The following is a 21,327-nucleotide window of genomic DNA, read 5'->3' as shown; positions in this document are numbered from 1 at the left end:
ACAGAGTATCACAAGCCATGACACCCAAGACACAAAGAGGCCTTCGAGGAAGATACGGTAGCCACAGAAGCTGGCAGACTATGTGATGACATAGATTTTTATCTTGTTACGGTCTGGTGATTTAGTAGAAACATTTAAAAAAAAAAAAAAAGGGAGAAATGTTTGAGTCAAGTTTAGTGACAATATTGTGTGATGTTGTAATGTGAAATTAACAACTTCAAAGTAAGGTCAAAGCAAGTTTACAGTATGATATATTTGTTGACTGAAAATGTGTGTTACTACTGAATTGATGCATGGTTGAGAATACAGAAAAGACATACAGAATATTTCAGTATGTGTTTAATAAGAAATGTTTTGAATATTCCCTAATGTTTGTAGTTGACAATTGAAAATAACCTGAAGTTTATGTCTAAGGAAATGAGGGATGTCATGTACTGTTTTGTCATGTCCGAGCCACCGTAGCCTGTGTTCAGTGTGTGACGTCACGAGAGCGAGGGAGAGTTGGACTCTCGAGGTTGTTGATAAACGGGAGTGATCCGAGGCATTGAGTTAAAACGTGTTGCCTGATTATTATTAAATTAAGACACCTAAATAAGCATGTAGGTGAAACGGAGGACATAACAGTCGGATGGCTGCGGTGAACACGCAGTGTCTCAGAGAGAAGCCGAGGAGCCAAGCTCACAGATGCCTTTTTTGACAGCTGCTGCAGGACGACGAATAATCCACTGATGTCTCCGGTAAGATATATATCACAATTTCCCCATCCAAAAACATGCCGGTTGACGTAGAGACATGTTCGCTTGACCGCTCTGCTTCACAACAAACAAAGAAACACCGGCTGTGTCTCGGAGCTAAAGACAGCTGCAATCCACCGCTTTCCACCAACAACATTGTTCTTTATAGTCTCCATTATTAAATGAACAAATTGCAAAAGATTCAGCAACACAGATGTCCAAAATACTGTGTAATTATGCGGTTAAAGCAGACGACTTTTAGCCGCGAGTGGTGCAGCGCTAATACTTCCTGACAGTCCGTGAAGTCACGCGTACGCATCATCATTCCGCGACGTTTTCAACAAGAAACTCGCGGGAAATTTAAAATAGCAATTTAGTAAACTAAAAAGGCCGTATTGGCATGTGTTGCAATATTAATATTTCATCGTTGATATATATACTATCAGACTGCGTGGTCGGTAGTGGTGGGTTTCAGTAGGCCTTTAAATGTAACTTAAATATTGGGTTTCACTATGTAAAGCGCTCTGAGTCACCAGAGAAAAAGCGCTATATAAATATAATTCACACATGTGATATTGATTTTAGGCTACCTGGTGTGATTACAGTACCGCTGAATGATGAAGGATGGAGTCATCTCCCTAACAGGATATTGACTTCAGCCAACATCTATTAAAACCAGGAAAGATACACTGATGCATCATTCCAAATAATGTAGGGCTTCCGCCAAGATGTCATTATCGTGGCTTGGTCACTTGTTAGTATGACGTACTCTCTTTTGTGCTGTGCGTTCCTCACTTATAGGGGATCAAGTCAAAAAACAAAGCTTTGCAGAATCACAGCCATCCTCCACGCAATACTTGGCTAAGTTCATGAAAATAAACACCTGGTGGTTTTTTTTTCAGATTGGCCATTTTGTATTAGCTTGGACGACATGTCTGTGCAGTCATGCCATAATATCACCATATGTTTTTCATTGTTTTCTAAATGTTTTTCTTCTCTGCGGGATTTGAAGGGTTTCATGCTGATTTTAATATTAGTCAAAGATCCTCTATGTGACAGGAGCACTCTGTTGTATTTGAATACCCATTACAGCGGGGGTCGGGAACCTTTTTGACTAAGAGAGCCATGAAAGCCAAATATTTAAAAATATATTTCTGTGAGAGCCATATATTATTTAACACTGAATACAACTAAATACGTGCATTTGTAAGTAAGACCAACATTTAGTATAATAAGTCTCTTTAAAAGACAAGAAATTTGATGTTCAAACTCATAAACTTTTTTTTTTTTTTTTTTGCAAATAATAATTAATTTAGAAATTCAAGGCTGCAACATGTGCCAAAGTAGTTGGGAAAGGTTATGTTCATCACTGTGTTGCATCACCTTTTCTTTTAACAACACTCAATTAACGTTTGGGAACTGAGTAAACTAATTGTTGAAGTGGAATTCTTTCCCATTCTTGCTTTATGTAGAGCTTCAGTCATTCAACAGTCCGGGGTCTCCACTGTCATAGACCCCGAACTACGACAGCGTAGTCGTAGTCCGACTGCTCTTTTGATAACGTTACCTCTTAAGTCAACCAGGACTGCAGTAATGTTGGCTAGACTAATGTTACCTAAGCATAGTTAGCGGCTAACGTTAACGTTAGCCTTTTTGTATGTGTATTATAATGTTAACGGTATCATGTAGCCTACACCACTCCAGAGTTTTCAGGTCTGTCTAATAAATAATGCAAATGATTGCAGGATTTTCCCCTGCATGTATTTTTCTTTGGTGGCCCAATTAAAGGGGCACTAACGGTCAATATTTATTTATTTTATTTATTTATTTTTGTTAAAAAATATAGGTGAAGGCTGCCTAAAGTGAGTTTTGTTAAACCAAGTATTGTGGGTTTTTTTTTTCCATATACAACAACCTACCTGGATTCGATAAGAGAATCGATAAGGAATCGGTTCGATAAGAGGATTCGATAATGGCATCGAAATCGATAATTTCTTAACAAACATCATTCCTACGTAGCATGGAGCCAAACATAAACAATCGCGTAAGGCGAACAAGAATCTCGAAAGGACTGGCAGGCCAAAACGGGTATAAACATGAAGACTCAAGATTATTTATTGTCAATTCTTAACATGCACAAGACACATTAAAACTGAAAAGTACATTTTCGGAACAGCCCCACTAAGAGCAGACATACACTACAGGGAGACAAGACGGGACCGCCAACGGATCAGCCATTTTTACGGCGCTTCTTAAAAAAGGTTGGAAAAAGGGGATATTGGGAAAGTCGGAAGAGTGAAAAGATATCAGTCAAAGGCTGGACCCCAAGGGAAAAAACCTAATTTACAATGCACACATAAACACGTTACATTTAATCACGACAACTCACACAGGCGTGGGGGAGGGGGTGGAGCCCTGGAAGGCCCCGAGGGGAAAAACAAGCATGGTAAAGGCGTGGGGTGGGGGAGGGGAGTTGTGTGCGTGTGTGTCCAATTGTTTTGGGTGTGATGGTGTAATTTTTTTGTAGACTGAGGCCGAACTGAAAAAGTCAGACTCCAGGTGTTGTTGAGAAGGGAGGGAGGTCAAACGCGTCCATCATTGAGGTGTCCTCGGGGGTGTTTTTCAGAACAGCCTGGTCCTAGCGTCAAGGCCATTCAAGGGAGTCAAATCAAAGATTTGAATGTTTGTTTAATGAATTGACTTATACAACGTTTAGCTGGCTGACTTTGGCAAAATTGATAGTTAAAGTTATTTTTCACACAACTTTTTATCACACTTGCTGCTACTAGCTAGCAAGGTACAAGCTAAAGCTCTTATTGAGGTTGAGTCCCTCCAGACGCCCGATGTCATGCCTTCGCTTTAAATGTTTGTGTATCAGAGATGTTCTGCCCTAAAAACAAGGTCCCCTTTGCAAAATGAGCAAGGTATTTATGTTTTTAACAAGAAGAAGAGGAAATGTTCTCACTTTAAATGTCGGGCATGGCTGCGAATGGGCAAAGGTGCGTATTCCAATCAACCAACAAGGGCCGATGTGTTTAAATCAGCGCCCCTAGCAACCAAAGATAATTAAGGTGTGCTGAAACTGAACTTAAGAGAACTATAACAGGAACCTAAATAGGACATGACCTGTAGGCGCAGGCCATGACAAACATTAGTCAAAGATCCTCTATGACAAGAACACTCTGTCGTTTCAAGTACTTACAGCAAAAACATGAGTCCAAAGAGGGGTCAAAAAAAAAGTTTACAGGCTTTACTTTGAAATGCAGAACAGGATATACTGTGCCTGTCATTGAATTTCTTCAATGTGTCCCACATGACCCGTTTCTTTCAATAAGCAGCATATTCCTAGAGTCAGTTTTGATCTACCGAGTCAACGATTATTTGGAAAAATGTTTCCCCATTCAAAGGAGGCGTGACGCCTTTGACAGTGAGTTTCAACAGGAACGCCAGCTGAGACGCGGCGCTCCAAAACAGCTTGTGATGTTAAGCGGTGCAGTGGAAAGTTAAAGGCTGCCATCAACAGAACAATAACGGGCTTTATTTTGGTGAAACGCATACACTGCAAAAAAGGAGTGTTCAAAAACAAGAAAAAAAAATACAAAAATTAGGGGTATTTTATTTGAACTAAGCAAAATTATCTGCCAAAAGAACAAGAAAATTTGGCTTGTCAAAACTTTCCCAAACAAGTAAAATTAGCTAACCTCATTGAACCCAAAAATACTTAAAATAAGTATATTCTCACTAATAACAAGTGCACTTTTCTTGGTAGAAAAAAAATGAGACCTTTTTGCTCAATATGTTGAAAATGTTCCTTAAATTAAGTTAATGCTAGTGCCATTATCTTGACATAATGATATGCGCTTGGCATTACCAGCAAATTTACCGTATTTTTCAGATTATAAATCGCTCTGGAATATACGTTGCACCGGCCGAAAATGCATAATAAAAAAGGAAAAAAACATATATACTTCGTACTGGAGTATAGGTCGCATTTTTGGGGGAAATTTATTTGATAAAACCCAACACCAAGAATAGACATTTGGAAGGCAATTTAAAATAAATAAAGAATAGTGAACAACAGGCTGAATAAGTGTACGTTATATGACGCATAAATAACCAACTGAGAAGGTGCCTGGTATGTTAATGTAACATATTATGGTAAGAGTCATTCAAATAACTATAACATATAAAACACGCTATACGTTTACCAAACAATCTGTCACTCCTAATCGATAAATCCCATGAAATCTTCTTCCTCGATGTCGCTTCTAAACAACTCTGCCAACTCCAAAGGTATGCACCGCTTCCTCTTGTCGTTTTCTGCTGCATATTTCACTACGTCCAGCTTGTAATCTGCAGTACATGTTTTTCTTTTTAGGTGCCATTTTTGTTCAGCCCTTCTCAGTTTTTATAAGATACCGCCAATGTTGAAATGATCCATTTAAATAGCTACGGCAGTAGCATATAGCAGTTTGCATTCCATGACCCACAATGCACTTCTGCCATGACCCTTCCCCGCCGAATTCTTATTGGCTGGCGTGTATGTGACGATTGCTGAAATGTTCTTTGTCTCTTCCGCGAATGCGCTAAATAATATTATTTGATATTTTACGGTAATGTGTTAATAATTTCACATAAGTCGCTCCGGAGTATAAGTCGCACCCCGGGCCAAACTATGAAAAAAACTGCGACTTATAGTCCAAAAAATACAGTATACTAAAACCTAATTTATTGTTCTTAATGGAAAGGCGACCACTTGTTACTCTCGGGGTCTCCTAGCCGCTCAGGCAAATCATAAGGTCTAAAAATGCCTTTTTTTTCATCGATAACATAACATCATCGCACCAAGTGCGTACTCTTTCAGTCAATTAGTGTGCATATATACAGCCCGGCCCCCAGCCAAAAATGTTTTAATTGTAATTTTGAAGAATTTATCTGAATGTGCATGAACCATTTAATTTCAAAATGGCTAGACATGTTACATATTCAATGTTAAAATATTAACTGTCCAACTGTACTACTATATGAGTACCGTATTTTTCGGACTATAAGTCGCAGGTTTTTTCTTAGTTCGGCCAGGGGTGCGACTTATAAACAGGAGCGACTTATGTGTGAAATTATTAACACATTACCATAAAATATCAAATATTATTTAGCTCATTCACGTAAGAGACTAGACGTATAAGATTTCATGGGATTTAGCAATTAGGAGTGACAGATTGTTTGGTAAAGGTATAGCATGTTCTATATGTTATAGTTATTTGAATGACTCTTACCATAATATGTTACGTTAACATACCAGGCACCTTCTCAGTTGGTTATTTATGCATCATATAACGTACACTTATTCAGCCTGTTGTTCACTTTTCTTTATTTATTTTAAATTGACTTTCAAATGCCTATTCTTGGTGTTGGGTTTTATCAAATAAATTTCCCCCAAAATGCGACTTATACTCCAGTGCGACTTATATATGGTTTCTTTTTTTCCTTCTTTATTGTGCATTTTCGGCAGGTGCGACTTATGCTTCGAAAAATATGGTAATTATTTTCTGTTGTTTCATTGAAAATAAAACTGGCGTCCGGTTTAATTATGTCAAAGTAATGATTTTTTTTTTTTTTTTCATGCTTGAAATAAGAATTGAGTACTTTAAAAAAGTAGTTTTATACTTGTGTTGACACAGCTTTGCAACAGTTGATATTCTGGTTTCAAGCATTTTTTATTCAATATAAGTCATCAAATCTAAGCAATAAGCTGCAATATCTTACTGAGATCATTTAGGACCAAAACAGTTAAAACAAGTAAAACACTAACAAAAAAATCTGCTTAATGAGAAGAATTATCTTATCAGACAGAAAATAAGGAAATATCACCCTTATTTGAGATATTTAATCTTACTTAAATTTCAGTTTTCACAGTGTAATTACTTTTCAACAACTATTGTTTTCTGATGTACCTCGCTCTTTAGGGATCCGGTCCAGTTTCTCCAAGCAGGCCACAGAGAAAGCCTTCAGAGGGAGACGGTGTCATAGACTGACCTCCACAGAGGGACAGGAAGGGTCTGTCTGGGGGTAATAATGCAACATGTGCACTTCAGAGGAGCAACAGCAGGCCCAAACGTTTGGGTCGTTGACCAATGTTTGGCGTGCGACTATTTTGGCTGCTGCTTGTTTTGATTTCTACACCAGCTGTTTCCCCGAAGTGCAGGAGTGGGTCTCTATCTATTTATCATTATAATGAGCTTATATTGGACACACATCTCAGACTTCTGAAAAAGATATCTATTAAATAATAATAATAATACATGTTGGCCATGTATCCGCTGTCCTCAGCTGTTTCATCCTTGCTCAATCATGTTTACTGTACACATGTCTATGTCCTGTTATTCCTGATTTTGTGGCTTGTTTTGAGTAGCTCTGGTTATTTTGATACAAGACAGCCTGAGGTCCACAATGAATTACACAAATATGTTCCGTATTTTCCGGTCTATAAGGCGCACTTAAAATCCTTTTTTTTTTTGGCTCAAAAATCGACAGTGCACCTTATAACCCGGTGCGCCTAAAGTACGGAATAATTCTGGTTTTGCTTACTGACCTTGAAGCAATTTTATTCGGTACATGGTGTAATGATAACTGTGACCAGTAGATGGCAGTCACATATAAGAGATACTTGTGGACTGCAATATGACGCAAGTAAAGAACACCAACATCGTATGTGTTCCATTGAAATTATAGAACAGGGTTCCCCAAACTTTTTGACTCAGGGGCCACATTTGTTTAAAAAAATTTAGCCGAGGGCCGGGCTGTAAAATATATGTCAGGTCAGGAAACAACACAGAGGTTATTTCATCCCTACAAGCCTGTTTCGCAGGTTTCCCTGCTCTTCAGGGGATTTTATAATAACATAGGCTCCAGCACCCCCCGCAACCCAGAAAGGTATAAACGGTACAAAATAGATGCATGTATAATAAAATCCTCTGAAGAGCAGGGAAACCTGCGAAACAGGGGATTTTATAATAGAATATATAATAAAATCCCCTAAAAAGCAGGGAACCTGCAAAACAGGCTTGTAGGGATGAAATAGCCTCTGTGTATTTACCTGACTTAACGTATATTCCGCTCTACCCCGGTATTGAGCAATGTATAACGGATGAACCACAGTAACCTTGACTATATATATATATATATATATATATATATATATATATATATATATATATATATATATATATATATATATATAGAATGATTGGCAATACTAAATGGTCCCTAGTGTGTGAATGTGAGTGTGAATGGTGTCTGTCTATCTGTGTTGGCCCTGCGATGAGGTGGCGACTTGTCCAGGGTTTACGCCGCCTTCCGCCCGACTGTAGCTGGGATAGGCGCCAGCACCTCCCGTGACCCAAAAAGGGATTAAGCGGTAGAAAATGGACGGATGGATGGGTGTATATATATATATATATATATATATATATATATATATATATATATATATATTAGGGCTGCTAATCTTTGGGTGTCCCACGATTCGATTCAATATCGATTCTTGGGGTCGTGATTCAATTATATATCGATTTTTTCCGATTCAACACAATTCTCGATTCAAAAACGATATTTTTCTGATTCAAAACGATTCTGTATTCATTCAATACATAGGATTTCAGCAGGATCAACCCCAGGCTGCTGACATGCAAGCAGAGTAGTAGTTTTTTTTTAAAAGCTTTTACAATTTATCAACTGATTGAAATAATGTAAATTTGTTTTAACTATCAAACGAACCAAAAATATGACTTATTTTATCTTTGTGAAAATATTGCACACAGTGTGTTGTCAAGCTTTTGAGATCCAATGCAAGTGTAAGCCACCAATGATAATGTCAATGAGGGATTTTTAATCACTGCTATGCTGAAATTATAACTAATATTGATACTGTTGTTGATAATATTAATTTTTTTTTCACTACTTTTGGTTTGTTCTGTGTCATGTTTGTGTCTCCTAAATTGCTCTGTTTATTACAGTTTTGAGTGTTGCTGGGTCAGGTTTGGTTTTAGAATTGGATTGCATTGTTGTGGTATTGTTTTGTTGGATTAATGAAAAAAAAATTAAAAATGAAAATCGATTCTGAATCGCACAACGTGAGAAACGCGATTCAAATTCGAATTGATTTTTTCCCACACCCCTAATCTATATATATATATATATATATATATATATATATATATATATATATATATATATATATATATATATATATATATATATATATATACCCAGTTTCCATGAGTTGGGAAATTGTGTTAGATGTATATATAAACGGAATACAATGATTTGCAAATCCTTTTCAACCCATGTTCAATTGAATGCACTACAAAGACAAGATATTTGATGTTCAAACTCATAAACTTAATTTTTTTTTTTTGCAAAAAATAATTAACTTAGAATTTCATGGCTGCAACACGTGCCAAAGTAGTTGGGAAAGGGCATTTTCACCACTGTGTTACATCACCTTTTCTTTTAACAACACTCAATAAACGTTTGGGAACTGAAGAAACCAATTGTTGAAACTTTGAAATTGAAATTATTTTCCATTCTTGTTTTATGTAGAGCTTCAACTGTCCGGGGTCTCCACTGTCGTATTTCACGCTTCATAATACGCCACACATTTTCGATGGGAGACAGGTCTGGACTGCAGGCGGGCCAGGAAAGTACCCGCACTCTTTTTTTACAAAGCCACGCTGTTGTAACACTTGCTGAAATAAGCAGGGGCGTTCATGATAACGTTGCTTGCATGACAACATATGTTGCTCCAAAATCTGTATGGACCTTTCAGCATTAATGGTGCCTTCACAGAGCTGTAAATTATACATGCCTTGGGCACTAATACACCCACATACCATCACAGATGCTGGCTTTTGAACTTTGCGCCAATAACAATCTGAATGGTTATTTTCCTCTTTGTTCCGGAGGACACCACATCCTCTGTTTCCAAATATAATTTGAAATGTGGACTCGTCAGACCACAGAACACCTTTCCACTTTGCATCAGTCCATCTTAGGTGAGCTCAGGCCCAGCCAAGCCAGTGGCGTTTCAGAATATTGTTGATAAATGGGTTTGGCTTTGCATAGTACAGTTTTAACTTGCACTTACAGATGTAGCGACCAACTGTAGTTACTGACAGTGGTTTTATGAAGTGTTCCTGAGCCCATGTGGTGATATCCTTTACACACTGATGTCGGTTTTTGATGCAGTACCGCCTGAGGGATCAAAAGTCCGTAATATCATCACTTATGTGCAGTGACTTCTCTGGATTCTCTGAACGTTTAGATGGTAAAATCCCTAAATTCCTTGCAATAGCTCGTTGAGAAATGTTGTTCTAAAACTGTTTGACAATTTGCTTACAATGTCATGACCCTCACCCATCCTTGGTTGTGAATTACTTAGCATTTTATGGAAGCTGCTTTTATACCCAATCATGGCACCCAACTGTTCCCAATAAGCCTGCACACCTGTAGGATGTTCCATATAAGTGTTTGATTAGCATTCTTCATTTTTATCAGTATTTATTGCCACCTTTCCCAACTTCTTTGTCACGTGTTGCTGGCATAAAATTCTAAAGTTAATGATTATTTGCAAAAAAAAATGTTTATCAATTTGAACATCAAATATGTTGTCTTTGTAGCCTATTCAATTGAATATGGGTTGAAAATGATTTGCAAATCATTCTATTCCGTTTATATTTACATCTAACACAATTCCCCAACTCATATGGAAACTCATATCAACATAAAATTTTAACTACTTCTCAAATCATGTTTTCGTCTTTTGAGTGTAGCCGTAATTTGTCTTTGCAGTACATATATTTTTTTTCCCGAAAACATATTATTGAGAAATTTAGACATTTTGCGTCATACCATTTTGACATTGTTCTCAAATTATGCATTTATTTTTTTATTTATTTTCATCACATTTTCTGATTTTTCGCTATTCCATGGCATAGCAACACCGTTGTGTTTACTTCGTAGCCATGTTTTATTTGAACATTTTATGATACTGTAGCATGTAAACAAACATCCAAGCAGGGATGCCCGGGAAATGAGTACGCGCACATTGCGCGTTCATGTGTGAGAACTCCTGTCACGTGACACCCCCGACCACTATGCTAGCCTCGTAAAAGAACTAAGAACACATTTGTTATGGAAATAGAGATAAGTGGGAGATTTCGACCTTATAAAACCTAGCGAGGCTGTTTTTTAATGGCGTCATTCCCCGCCGATAAAGAGCGCAGCGTCGCATGGCGACACATCGGCGCTGCCTCGGAGCTCTCCAGGAAGAGATGCCGACTGATGTACTCTCCCCTCGGCCCTCAGTCGGACGTGTGCCTCTTCTTCGCGAAAGGGGAGTTCTTCGCCATGGACGCCCGCTGTCCACACGCCGGTAAAGCTCCTTCAAATCAGACATTTTTTTAAACCAGACTGTGATGTATTCCTCGCAGTCAAGCCAGCCACCACTTCGAATAACGCTAAGTTGATTTATAGTGCGTGCTTACATCCCGCATTACGGTAAAAAAAAAAAAAAAAAAAAAACCTGTCAATGACGATTTCAAAATAAAATCTGACATCTGGCTTGACGTTATCATTTAACGATCATTTGCATTTGAATACTGCATATTAAAACTCAAGTATATGTTTCAGCTGCACTCTGACAAATACCAAACCACATCATGATACAAAGCCAGAGTATATGAGTCCGTGCTGAGTCGGCATTTCAAAGTAAAAGCTCCTTGAAACGTAGCATAAAAATAACAATGTGACATTTCAGGAGGTCCTTTATGTGAGGGCGACATTGAGGAAGCTGATGGGATCCTGCGTGTCTTCTGTCCATGGCATGACTACGACTTTGAACTCAGGACTGGGTTGTCAGGGACATCACTAAAGGTCAGTTCCCTTTGACTTAAGCACACGGTCGATCAAAGTTGGACTTAGATGTCCCTCATATTTATTGAAATAATATGAATAATATTTTGGCCAATTTAACATTACACACAGTTTGAACAGTAACACTATGTTTAAATTAGGGTTGTCCTGATACCAATATTTTGGTACCGGTACCAAAATGTATTTCGATACTTTTCAATACATTTCTAAAGGCCTACTGAAATGAGATTTTCTTTTTTAAACAGAGATAGCAGGTCCATTCTATGTGTCATACTTGATAATTTCGCGATATTGCCTTATTTTTGCTGAAAGGATTTAGTAGAGGACATCGACGATAAAGTTCGCAACTTTTGGTCGCTAATAAAAAAGCCTTGCCTGTACAGGAAGTAGCAGACGATGTGCGCGTGATGTCACCGGTGTGAGGGCTCCTCAAATCCTCACATTGTTTATAATGTGAGCCACCAGCAGTAAGAGCAATTCGGACGATTTCCCCATTAATTTGAGTGAGGATGAAAGATTCGTGGATGAGGAAAGTTAGAGTGAAGCACAAAAAAAAAGAAAAAAGGAAAAGGCGACAGCTCCAGGCGGCAGCAAAGGGAGCGTTTCAGATGTAATTAGACATATTTAATAGGATAATTCTGGAAAATCCCTTTCGCTGCTTATTGTGTTAATAGTATTTTAGTGAGATTATAAAGTCATACCTGAAAGTCGGATGGCTGCGGTGAACGCCAGTGTCTCTGAGAGAAGCCGAGGAGCCAAGATCACAGCTGCCTTTTTGAGCTTCAGGATGAAGTCGCATAATCCACTTAAGTCTCCGGTAACAGCCGACTTATTATCACAATTTTCCCATCAAAAAAACTTGCTGGTTGACGTAGAGAAACATGTTCGCTTGACCGCTCTGTGCTAAAGCTTCACAACAAACAAAGAAACACCGGCTGTGTTTCGGTTGCTAAAGGCAGCTGCAATCTACCGCTTTTCACCAACAGCATTATTCTTTATAGTCTCCATTATTAATTGAACAAATTGCAAAAGATTCAGCAACACAAATGTCCAAAATAATGTGTAATTGCGCGATGAAAAGAGAACACTTTTAGCCGTAAATGGTGCTGGGCTAAAATGTCCCCTCCAACCAATAACGTCACAAAAACGCGTCATCATACGCGTCATCATTCCGCGACGTTTTCAACAGGAAACTCAGCGGGAAATTTAAAATTGTAATTTAGTAAACTCAACCGGCCGTATTGGCATGTGTTGCAATGTTAAGATTTCATCATTGATATATAAACTATCAGATTGCGTGGTCGGAACTAGTGGGTTTCAGTAGGCCTCTAAATAAAGGGGACCACAAAAATTTATTTACCGGCTTTATTTTAACAAAAAATCGTATGGTACCTTAAGCATATGTTTCTTATGGCAACTGAAGAACAATTTTGTTCTTAAATAAAATAGTGAACATACAAGACAACTTGTCTTTTAGTAGTAAGTAAACAAACACAGACTCTAAGTAGTCTGCTGATGTATGCAGTAACGTATTGTGTAATTTCTCATTCTATAATTTTGTCAAAATTATGAGGGACAAGCTGTAAAAATTGATTACTAATACAGTACGATACTAGGACTGGTATACCGTACAACCCTAGTTTGAGTACAGTAAAATAAAACACTACTTTTATTCAAATTTTTCTTTGACGTACCACCACATAGAGCCTACTTACCACAGTTTAAGAATCACTACTCTATATGATATAAAGATGAGCTTGCTCTGTGTATAAATTAAATTATAGACTCAAAGCCGGCTGTTGCTACAAACTTTTAAAAAAGGTATTCCTTTATCAGTCAGTCAGCTACAGATGAAGGAGATTTAGGTTTGATCTCACTGTTTATCTTCAGCAAAAAATGTAAACCTAGCATGATGTTGCTGGTAAAATGTGACTTTCTTGCTCACAAGCTACAGTAGTACTAACATAAAATAGGGTGTTCACACTTTTTTAACAAAGAGCCATTTATAGAAAAATACACAACATTGCAAACTGCATGGCATGACGTGCAGAAAAATCATGGTGCTGCTACAATGCATTAAGACTGATTGTTGCAAAGCATCGAATATTTTCTAGCATCCAACATCAAACAACTGTTCCCTCAACCTACCATCATTGCTCGCCTGCAACAGAAAGCTAACAAGCCAAATTCTGGTGTCCGTGAACATTTCTCCAAAGTACAGATTTTGTGATGATTTATATATACAAAAGTAAACAGTGACATGTGCAAAGACAGTAATATTTGATAAAACAAGGCGGCGGCAAAGAAGTACTTCCCAGGTTATCCCTTCTTTATCACACAGGTAAACTCGACAAGTGAACAGCGGTTTTTACTACTTCCGGCGCTGACGCAAGACAACCATGACTATAGTGGCCACAAACAGTTAGCTTCTACAGCTTGGGTGCCCAAAGTGTGGCGCAGGGATCTGTGGTCTGTGACACATTTGTCATTGGCCCTGGGCACATTCCCCCTAAAAATACCAGCAAAATTTGAGAAAACAGCAAGAAGTACAATGACAAAAAAACTAACAGTTGACATCAACTAATAATAACTCAAAGCTTTGTCTTTAAAAAACAACACCAAAATAAAGTGTGTGTGTGTGTGTGTGTGTGTGTGTGTGTGTGTGTGTGTGTGTGTGTGTGTGTGTGTGTGTGTGTGTGTGTGTGTGTGTGTGTGTGTGTGTGTGTGTGTGTGTGTGTGTGTGTGTGTGTGTGTGTGTGTGTGTGTGTGTGTGCGTGCGTGCGTGCGTGCGTGCGTGCGTGCGTGCGTGCGTGCGTGCGTGCGTGCGTGCGTGCGTGCGTGCGTGCGTGCGTGCGTGCGTGCGTGCGTGCGTGCGTGCGTGTGTGTCTAGGTGAAATGACCAAAAACATGTTTTTTATTGTAGTTTCTTCAAAATAGCCAATCTCTGCTCTAATGACTTTTTTGCACACTTTTGGCATTCTCTCGATGAGATTCAAGAGGTAGTCACCTGAAATAGTTTTCACTTCACAGGTGTGCTTGAAGCTCATTGAGAGAAAGCCAAGAATGTGCAAAGCAGTAATCAGAGCAAAGGGTGGCTATTTCGAAGAAACCAGTATATAAAACATGTTTTCAGTTATTTCAATTTTTTTGTTAAGTACATAAGTACATAACTCCACATGTGTTCATTCATAGTTTTGATGCCTTCAGTGACAATCTACAATGTAAATAGTCATGAAAATAAAGAAACGCATTGAATGAGGAGAAGGTGTGTCCAAACTTTTGGCCTGTACGGTATATATAGTGATTTTACAGTAAAAAAAAAAAGGGCAGTTCAGTCACTAGAATTTTAACATAAAAACAACAGTGGTACAGTTTTTCAATTTAAAGTAATGTACTGTAAAAAAAACTGGCAGTTCAGTCACTAGAATTTTAACGTTAATACAAGAATGGTACAATTTTTCAATTTACAGTAATTTGGTGTAAAACCCCCGGTAAATTTCACTGTAAAATGATGGTAACTGAGCTGCCAATTTTTTTAACAAACAAAATCTAAAGATTTAATAACGAGTTACCATCTATTGAAACTGATCATCGTGAACCTGAATACCGTATATTTATATCTGGGGGTATGAGGCTAACTTCCTCAAACGTGGTGCCGTTGTATAGTAAACATTGCTTTTTTGCCCACGGACCACTGTGAAAAAGTTTAGCCACCCACATGCATACTGGTCAGAGAACACAATGAAATGAATAGAATTAAAAAGAACAAGGGAACTTATGACTCCTGGTTGGTTAGTTGGTCGAGTACCTACTCAGTGGCCTAGTGGTTAGAGTGTCCGCTCTGAGATCGGTAGGTTGTGACTTCAAACCCCGGCCGGGTCATACCAAAAACTCTAAAAATTGGACTCATTACCTCCCTGCTTGACATTCAGCATCAAGGGTTGGAATTGGGGGTCAAATCACCAAAAATGATTCCTGGGCGTGGCACCGCTACTGCCCACTGCTCCCCTCACCTCCCAGGGGGTGATCCAGGGTGATGGGTCAAATGCAGAGAATAATTTCGCCAAACCAAATGTGTGTGTGAGACAATCATTGGTACTTCAACTTTTTAAAAGACAACTTGAAAAAAACATTGCTGTGTCTAAATTGGAGGCAGTGCTGTTAAGTTGATTTGTCTATGACATGGGTGTCAAACTCTGACCCGCGGGCCGAATTTGGCCCGCCGTGTAATTTAATTTGGCCCTTGAGGCAATAATAAATTAACATTAGAGCTGGCCCGCCGGTATTATACAGTGGAGGTGCCGCTGTATCACCATACTCAACGCAAATTTTCATACTTGCCAACCCTCCCGATTTTTCCAGGAGAATCCCGAATTTCAGTGCCCCCCCCCGAAAATCTCCCGGGGCAACCATTCTCCCGAATTTCCACCCGGACAACAATATTAGAGACATGCCTTAAAGGTACTGCTTTTAGCATCCTCTACAACCTGTCGTCACGTCCGCTTTTCCTCCATATAAACAGCGTGCCAGCCCAGTCACGTAATATATGCGGCTTCTACACACACATGTGAATTCAAGGCATACTTGGTCAACAGCCATACAGGTCACACTGAGGGTGGTCGTATAAACAACTTTAACACTGTTACACCACACTGTGAACCCACACCAAACAAAAATGACAAACACATTTCGGGAGAACATCCGCACCGTAACACAACATAAACACAACAGAACGAATACCCAGAATCTCTTGCACCACTAACTCTTCCGGGACGCTACAATATACACCCCCGCGACCAACAAAACTTGATTTTGTTTACAATTTTGGCCCACTCTGTATTTGAGTTTGACACCCCTGGTCTATGAGGATGAGTGTTGAATGCAGCAACTTTGAGGCATGATGCAGCTGACCTGATGATAAACTAGTTTGAGAAGAATGTTTTTGTTTTATTCATACGACTACTGTACTTTTCAGTTTTGCAAACATTGACTATTGTGTGTGAAGTCCTACTTAAAGTTACATTCAGTTCAAGAATCAGGTCATCGAATTAAGATACCGGTAAATTTTATGATGGTTGCTAAAATGTGGATGAGGGATATTTATTTAAATTTTATTTTTTTCCAACTGCTACATTGCCACCTTATTTTGGTTAAGAGCTACCAGCTGGATCTTAGTCCTTAGGTGAGACATTGAAGTTGTAGGTGTCAGTGTAGATGCACTGTGCTACTGCTTCTAAAATGCCCATAAAAAAAGTAATAGATGTTTCCTCCATGTTTGAATGAATGTGCAGTGTCTCAGTGGTGATGTCCCATACACGCAAAATCCTCATTTAAATAATGCCATCCGCACCACTTCACAATTCTACACACAGTTTTAGTAAATCACAGGCAATTTTATAGACTGCTCACGCAGTGCGTGGTATTTGGATCTTAGTAAATCAGGCCCATGCTGTAGCGAACAGCCAAATTTGACGAAGAAGGCAATGTAACTATTGTATTAGCACAGAAAAATAGTGCTGGAGCATGATGGAGCCAAGTGTACACACGATACCCCCTTCACATTTCTGACCTCCCCCTCATATATGCCCGCCTAGAACCGGCCATCACAAAGTATTGCTTGATAAACTTATTGTCAGCATTATTTTGAGACCAAATTAAACACTAATATAATCGTAATATATCCATCCATCCATTTTCTACCGCTTGTCCCTTTTTGGGGTCTCGGGGGGTCGCTGTAGCCTATTTCAGCTGCATTCGGGCGGAAGGCGGCGTACACCCTGGACAAGTCGCCAACTCATCGCAGATCGTAATATATACAACTATCCATCCATCCATTTTCTACCACTTATTCCCTACGGGGTCGCAGGGGGCGCTGGAGCCTATCTCAGCTACAATCGGGCGGAAGGCGGGGTACACCCTGGACAAGTTGCCACCTCATGGCAGAGCCAACACAGATAGACAAACTTTCACATTCACACACTAGGGCCAATTTTATTGTTGCCAATCAACCTATCCCCAGGTGCATGTCTGTGAAAGTTATGTGGAAGCCGGAGTACCCGGAAGGAACCCACGCAGTCATGGAGAGGACATGCAAACTCCACAGGACCCAGGACTACTCAAGACCTTTGAGTTAGACGCACTAACCCCTCTACCACCGTGCTGCCCATATATAGAACTAATAATAATAATAATAATAACAATAATAATTTAAGTATTTTTTTCAAGTGTTCTTTTTCTATGCAATGAACTATGATTTCTTATTAGTCATTTGTTGTTTTTGTTTTAGCCATTGTACTGGAAGGTCAAAAAACAAAACTATGAAAAAAAAATTGACTCCACTCTTAATGTACATTACAATAAATATTGAACATCTTGAATTGCAGTTTTTCTCCAGATTGAAACACTAGGTCAGGTGGTGTGTTTTGTTGTCTTTTTTTTTTGGTTTCTGTCACTTTTCAACAAATTGGGCATACTGCTCGTTTGTATTTGTTAATGGGCGGATTCATCTTGCTCACTCGTTTGAAGCCAAAATATTCCCACATATAAATTTCTTTTTTCAATCATCTTTCTTCCTCCTAATTGTAGTTACCTCTCAGTGCTTCTCACTAGCGAGTTGCGACTAGCATGCAAGGCTCTCTGTTGGTGCATCATGTGTGTATAGCTAACAATTCCCGCCTCCGCCCACAGAAACAAGCATTGTGGATATTGACAAGAGGATTCAGTCTTTATTTAATTTTGCAATTGAGTAAACGCGCTGAAGTGGTTGTTTAAAAACAAGAAACAATGAAAGCAAACACACACACAAACATGAACTTTTAACAGACTGCAAAATTATCAAGTTCATTTGATTTATCATTTGAATAATTGTTTAATTGCCCAGGGTTACCTACTGTATGTTTCCCATGTTACTTAATTTTGTTTCCATTTGTTCAGCAACAAGTGCACGAGGTCAAACTGGAGGACGGTGACGTGTACGTGAAGCATGCAAGCTGTCTCTCACTGCAGCCATTTCCTGTCCATCAGAAGACCTGAGCTTCATCACTTTCATCTACCTTCGTCACGCCGCCAAGTATCTTGATTATCGGGACGTCAAGTCAGTAGCGAGCACATTCAGGGTTTTTATTAGACATCCCCTCCACCCCCTCCCCACAAATCTTAGCCATCTGAACACATTACTGAGTCCTATCTCTCAGTTTTTTTTCAGACTTTGTACTTTGATTGCAAAAGAACTCAGGCAGTGACCATATCTGAGTTGTTTTAAGGAAATATCAGTACCGTATTTTTCGGACTATAAATCACATTTTTTTTCATAGTTTGGATGGGGGTGCGACATGTACTCTGGAGCGACTTATGTGTGAAATTATTCACACATTACCGTAAAATATCAAATGATATTATTTATCTCATTCGCGAACGAGACTAAGAAAATGTCAGCAATCGTCACACACACGTCAGCAATCGTCACATACACGTCCACCAATAAGAATTCTGCGGGGTAAGGTCATGGCAGAAGTGCATAGTGGGTCATGGAATGCTAACTCCTGTATGATATATGCCACTGCGTTGGCGGTAATTTATAAAAACTGAGAAGGGCTGAACAAAAATGGCACCGAACAGGAAATTATGTACTGCAGATTACAAGATGGACGTAGTGAAATATGCAGCAGAAAACGACAAGAGGAAGCGGCGCATACCTTTGGAGTTGGCAGAGTTGTTTAGAAGCGACATCGAGGAAGAAGATTTCATCGGATTTCTCGATTAGGAGTGACAGATTGTTTGGTAAACGTATAGCATGTTATATATGTTATAGTTATTTGAATGACTCTTACCATAATATGTTACATTAACGTACCAGGCACCTTCTCAGTTGGTTATTTATGCGTCATATAAGGTACACTTATTCAGCCTGTTGTTCACTATTATTTATTTATTTTAAATTGCCTTTCAAATGTCTATTCTTGGTGTTGGATTTGATCAAATAAATTTTCCCCAAAAATGGGACTTATACTCCCGTGCGAAGTATATATGTTTTTTTCCGTCTTTATTATGCATTTTCGGCCGGTGCGACGCATACTCCGGAGCGATTTATAATCCGAAAAATACGGTAAATTGTTTTAATATAAACACACCAGCTGCTCACTTTTCAGACAAAACTTGAACTCTGAATCCAATATGCTGTACTTCCTCATGTTTTTACCTCACATTTTAAGCCTGATTGCATCAGTCATGGTATTAGCCAGAGTTAGGTATACTCTTGATGAATCCAGATTTATCCCAGGGCAAGGTACAGTCTGTCTACTCCAAGCTATATACGCATATTTGGGGTATATTTTCACCTAGTTTAGACCCTCAGCGTTAGTATTTACTGTATTCTGGGTTAGTCTCCCATGCATTGCATATGTTCAGAGTAGGGCTGGGCGATATGGCCTTTTTTTAATATCTCAATATTTTTAGGCCATATCGCGATACACGATATATATCTTGATATTTTGCCTTAGCCTTGAATTAACACTTGATACATATAATCACAGCAGTAGGATGATTATATGTGTCTACATTAAAACATTCTTGTTCACACTGCATTAATATATACTCATTTTAAACTTTCGTGCAGAGAAGGAAATCACAACTAAGTCAATTGACCAAGACTGTATTTATTAAACAGTTGTTAGCAGGGGACTTTTTAATTGATGCTACATATTAGCAGTAATGCTACTTTTGGTAACAACGCTTGTGTCCCACACTTGACAAATTGAAGTTGTCTATTCGACATATTCCCGCTTGAAGCCGAACCACCGCCAGACGATGGACCCCCTGCTGTTTTTCTCTGGAATGAATTCTTCCTTCATTTGTTACCAGATTCGCATCTTCTTTTCTCTCGTATTACCACTCGCACGGCTCCACTAGCATCACAGCTAACATTACCCATGCTGCCACCTCTCTGCCCTGCGAGGGCATATACGTATGTGACGTATGACGTGACAGTATGTGGCGTGTGTAAGAAGGTGCGCTTACACTCTGTGAGAAGGAGACACAAGGAGAAGTGTGAAGAGCCTGTAGTGTAATGCCCGCAGCTTAAAGCAACTGTGTGAGAACGTTTAATGGAATATTACGATATAGTAATTTTCTATATCGCACAGAGACATACCCGCGATATATCGTGTATATCGATATATCGCCCAGCCCTAGTTCAGATACGCAAAAGTTTAGTCTAATATTAGACTTAGACAAACTTCAATGATCCACAAGGGAAATTGCTCCACACAGTAGTTCAGTTACAAAGGATGGAAAGGATAATCCACACAAACGTGTGGATGGACTGCAAATGTTTGTAAAATCTTATTTGGGATTTTCTTGCTCCATACATGCCGTTTTTAGAGATGACATTGTATCAAACCGCCCAAAAATTGTAGCACATAAGAATCCTTCAAGTAAATTAAATATCTTAGACAAACTATTAAAAAAAACTTGTATGTGTATTTTTTTCAGTCTTTATAACTGTTTACATTTTCTGTGTCTGCTACAACTACAAAACCCAAAACCAGTGAAGTTGGCACGTTGTGTAAATCATAAATAAAAAACAAAATACAATGATTTGCAAATTATTTTCAACTTATAATCAATTGAAAAGACTGCAAAGAAAATATATTTTATGTTCGAA

At 38.8% G+C, this 21,327-nt stretch overlaps 1 protein-coding gene and 1 long non-coding RNA gene across 3 annotated transcripts in view; both read left to right on the top strand.

Annotated features, from left to right (window-relative positions):
* The window catches only part of LOC133543767 (uncharacterized), a 71,350-nt gene extending 64,335 nt beyond the window's left edge, over positions 1-7,015 (top strand). For both annotated transcript variants that reach the window (XR_009804519.1, XR_009804520.1), the window contains one exon: positions 6,701-7,015. This is a non-coding gene — a long non-coding RNA (uncharacterized LOC133543767). The remainder of the gene's footprint in view (positions 1-6,700) is intronic.
* A 3,822-nt stretch (positions 7,016-10,837) lies between these two features.
* Positions 10,838-21,127, top strand: si:ch211-212d10.2 (uncharacterized protein LOC557710 homolog). Its single transcript, XM_061888218.1, has 3 exons — positions 10,838-11,166; positions 11,551-11,666; positions 18,600-21,127. The coding sequence occupies exons 1-3, from the start codon at positions 10,986-10,988 to the stop codon at positions 18,696-18,698; spliced, it is 396 nt and encodes a 131-aa protein (XP_061744202.1). The 5' UTR covers positions 10,838-10,985; the 3' UTR covers positions 18,699-21,127.
* The last annotated feature ends 200 nt before the right edge of the window (positions 21,128-21,327 follow it).

Source organism: Nerophis ophidion, linkage group LG26 (assembly GCF_033978795.1).
Source record: "Nerophis ophidion isolate RoL-2023_Sa linkage group LG26, RoL_Noph_v1.0, whole genome shotgun sequence".
NCBI lineage: Eukaryota > Metazoa > Chordata > Actinopteri > Syngnathiformes > Syngnathidae > Nerophis > Nerophis ophidion.
This window is presented reverse-complemented; position numbering and strand designations above follow the sequence as displayed.

Bases quoted from the DNA above. Each gene is read 5' to 3' on its own strand.
- si:ch211-212d10.2 (XM_061888218.1), top strand. From the start codon at position 10,986: ATGGCGTCATTCCCCGCCGATAAAGAGCGCAGCGTCGCATGGCGACAC. The intron at 11,167-11,550 runs GTAAAGCTCCTT...GTGACATTTCAG, and splicing joins CGCCCGCTGTCCACACGCCG to GAGGTCCTTTATGTGAGGGC. The intron at 11,667-18,599 runs GTCAGTTCCCTT...CCATTTGTTCAG, and splicing joins TGTCAGGGACATCACTAAAG to CAACAAGTGCACGAGGTCAA.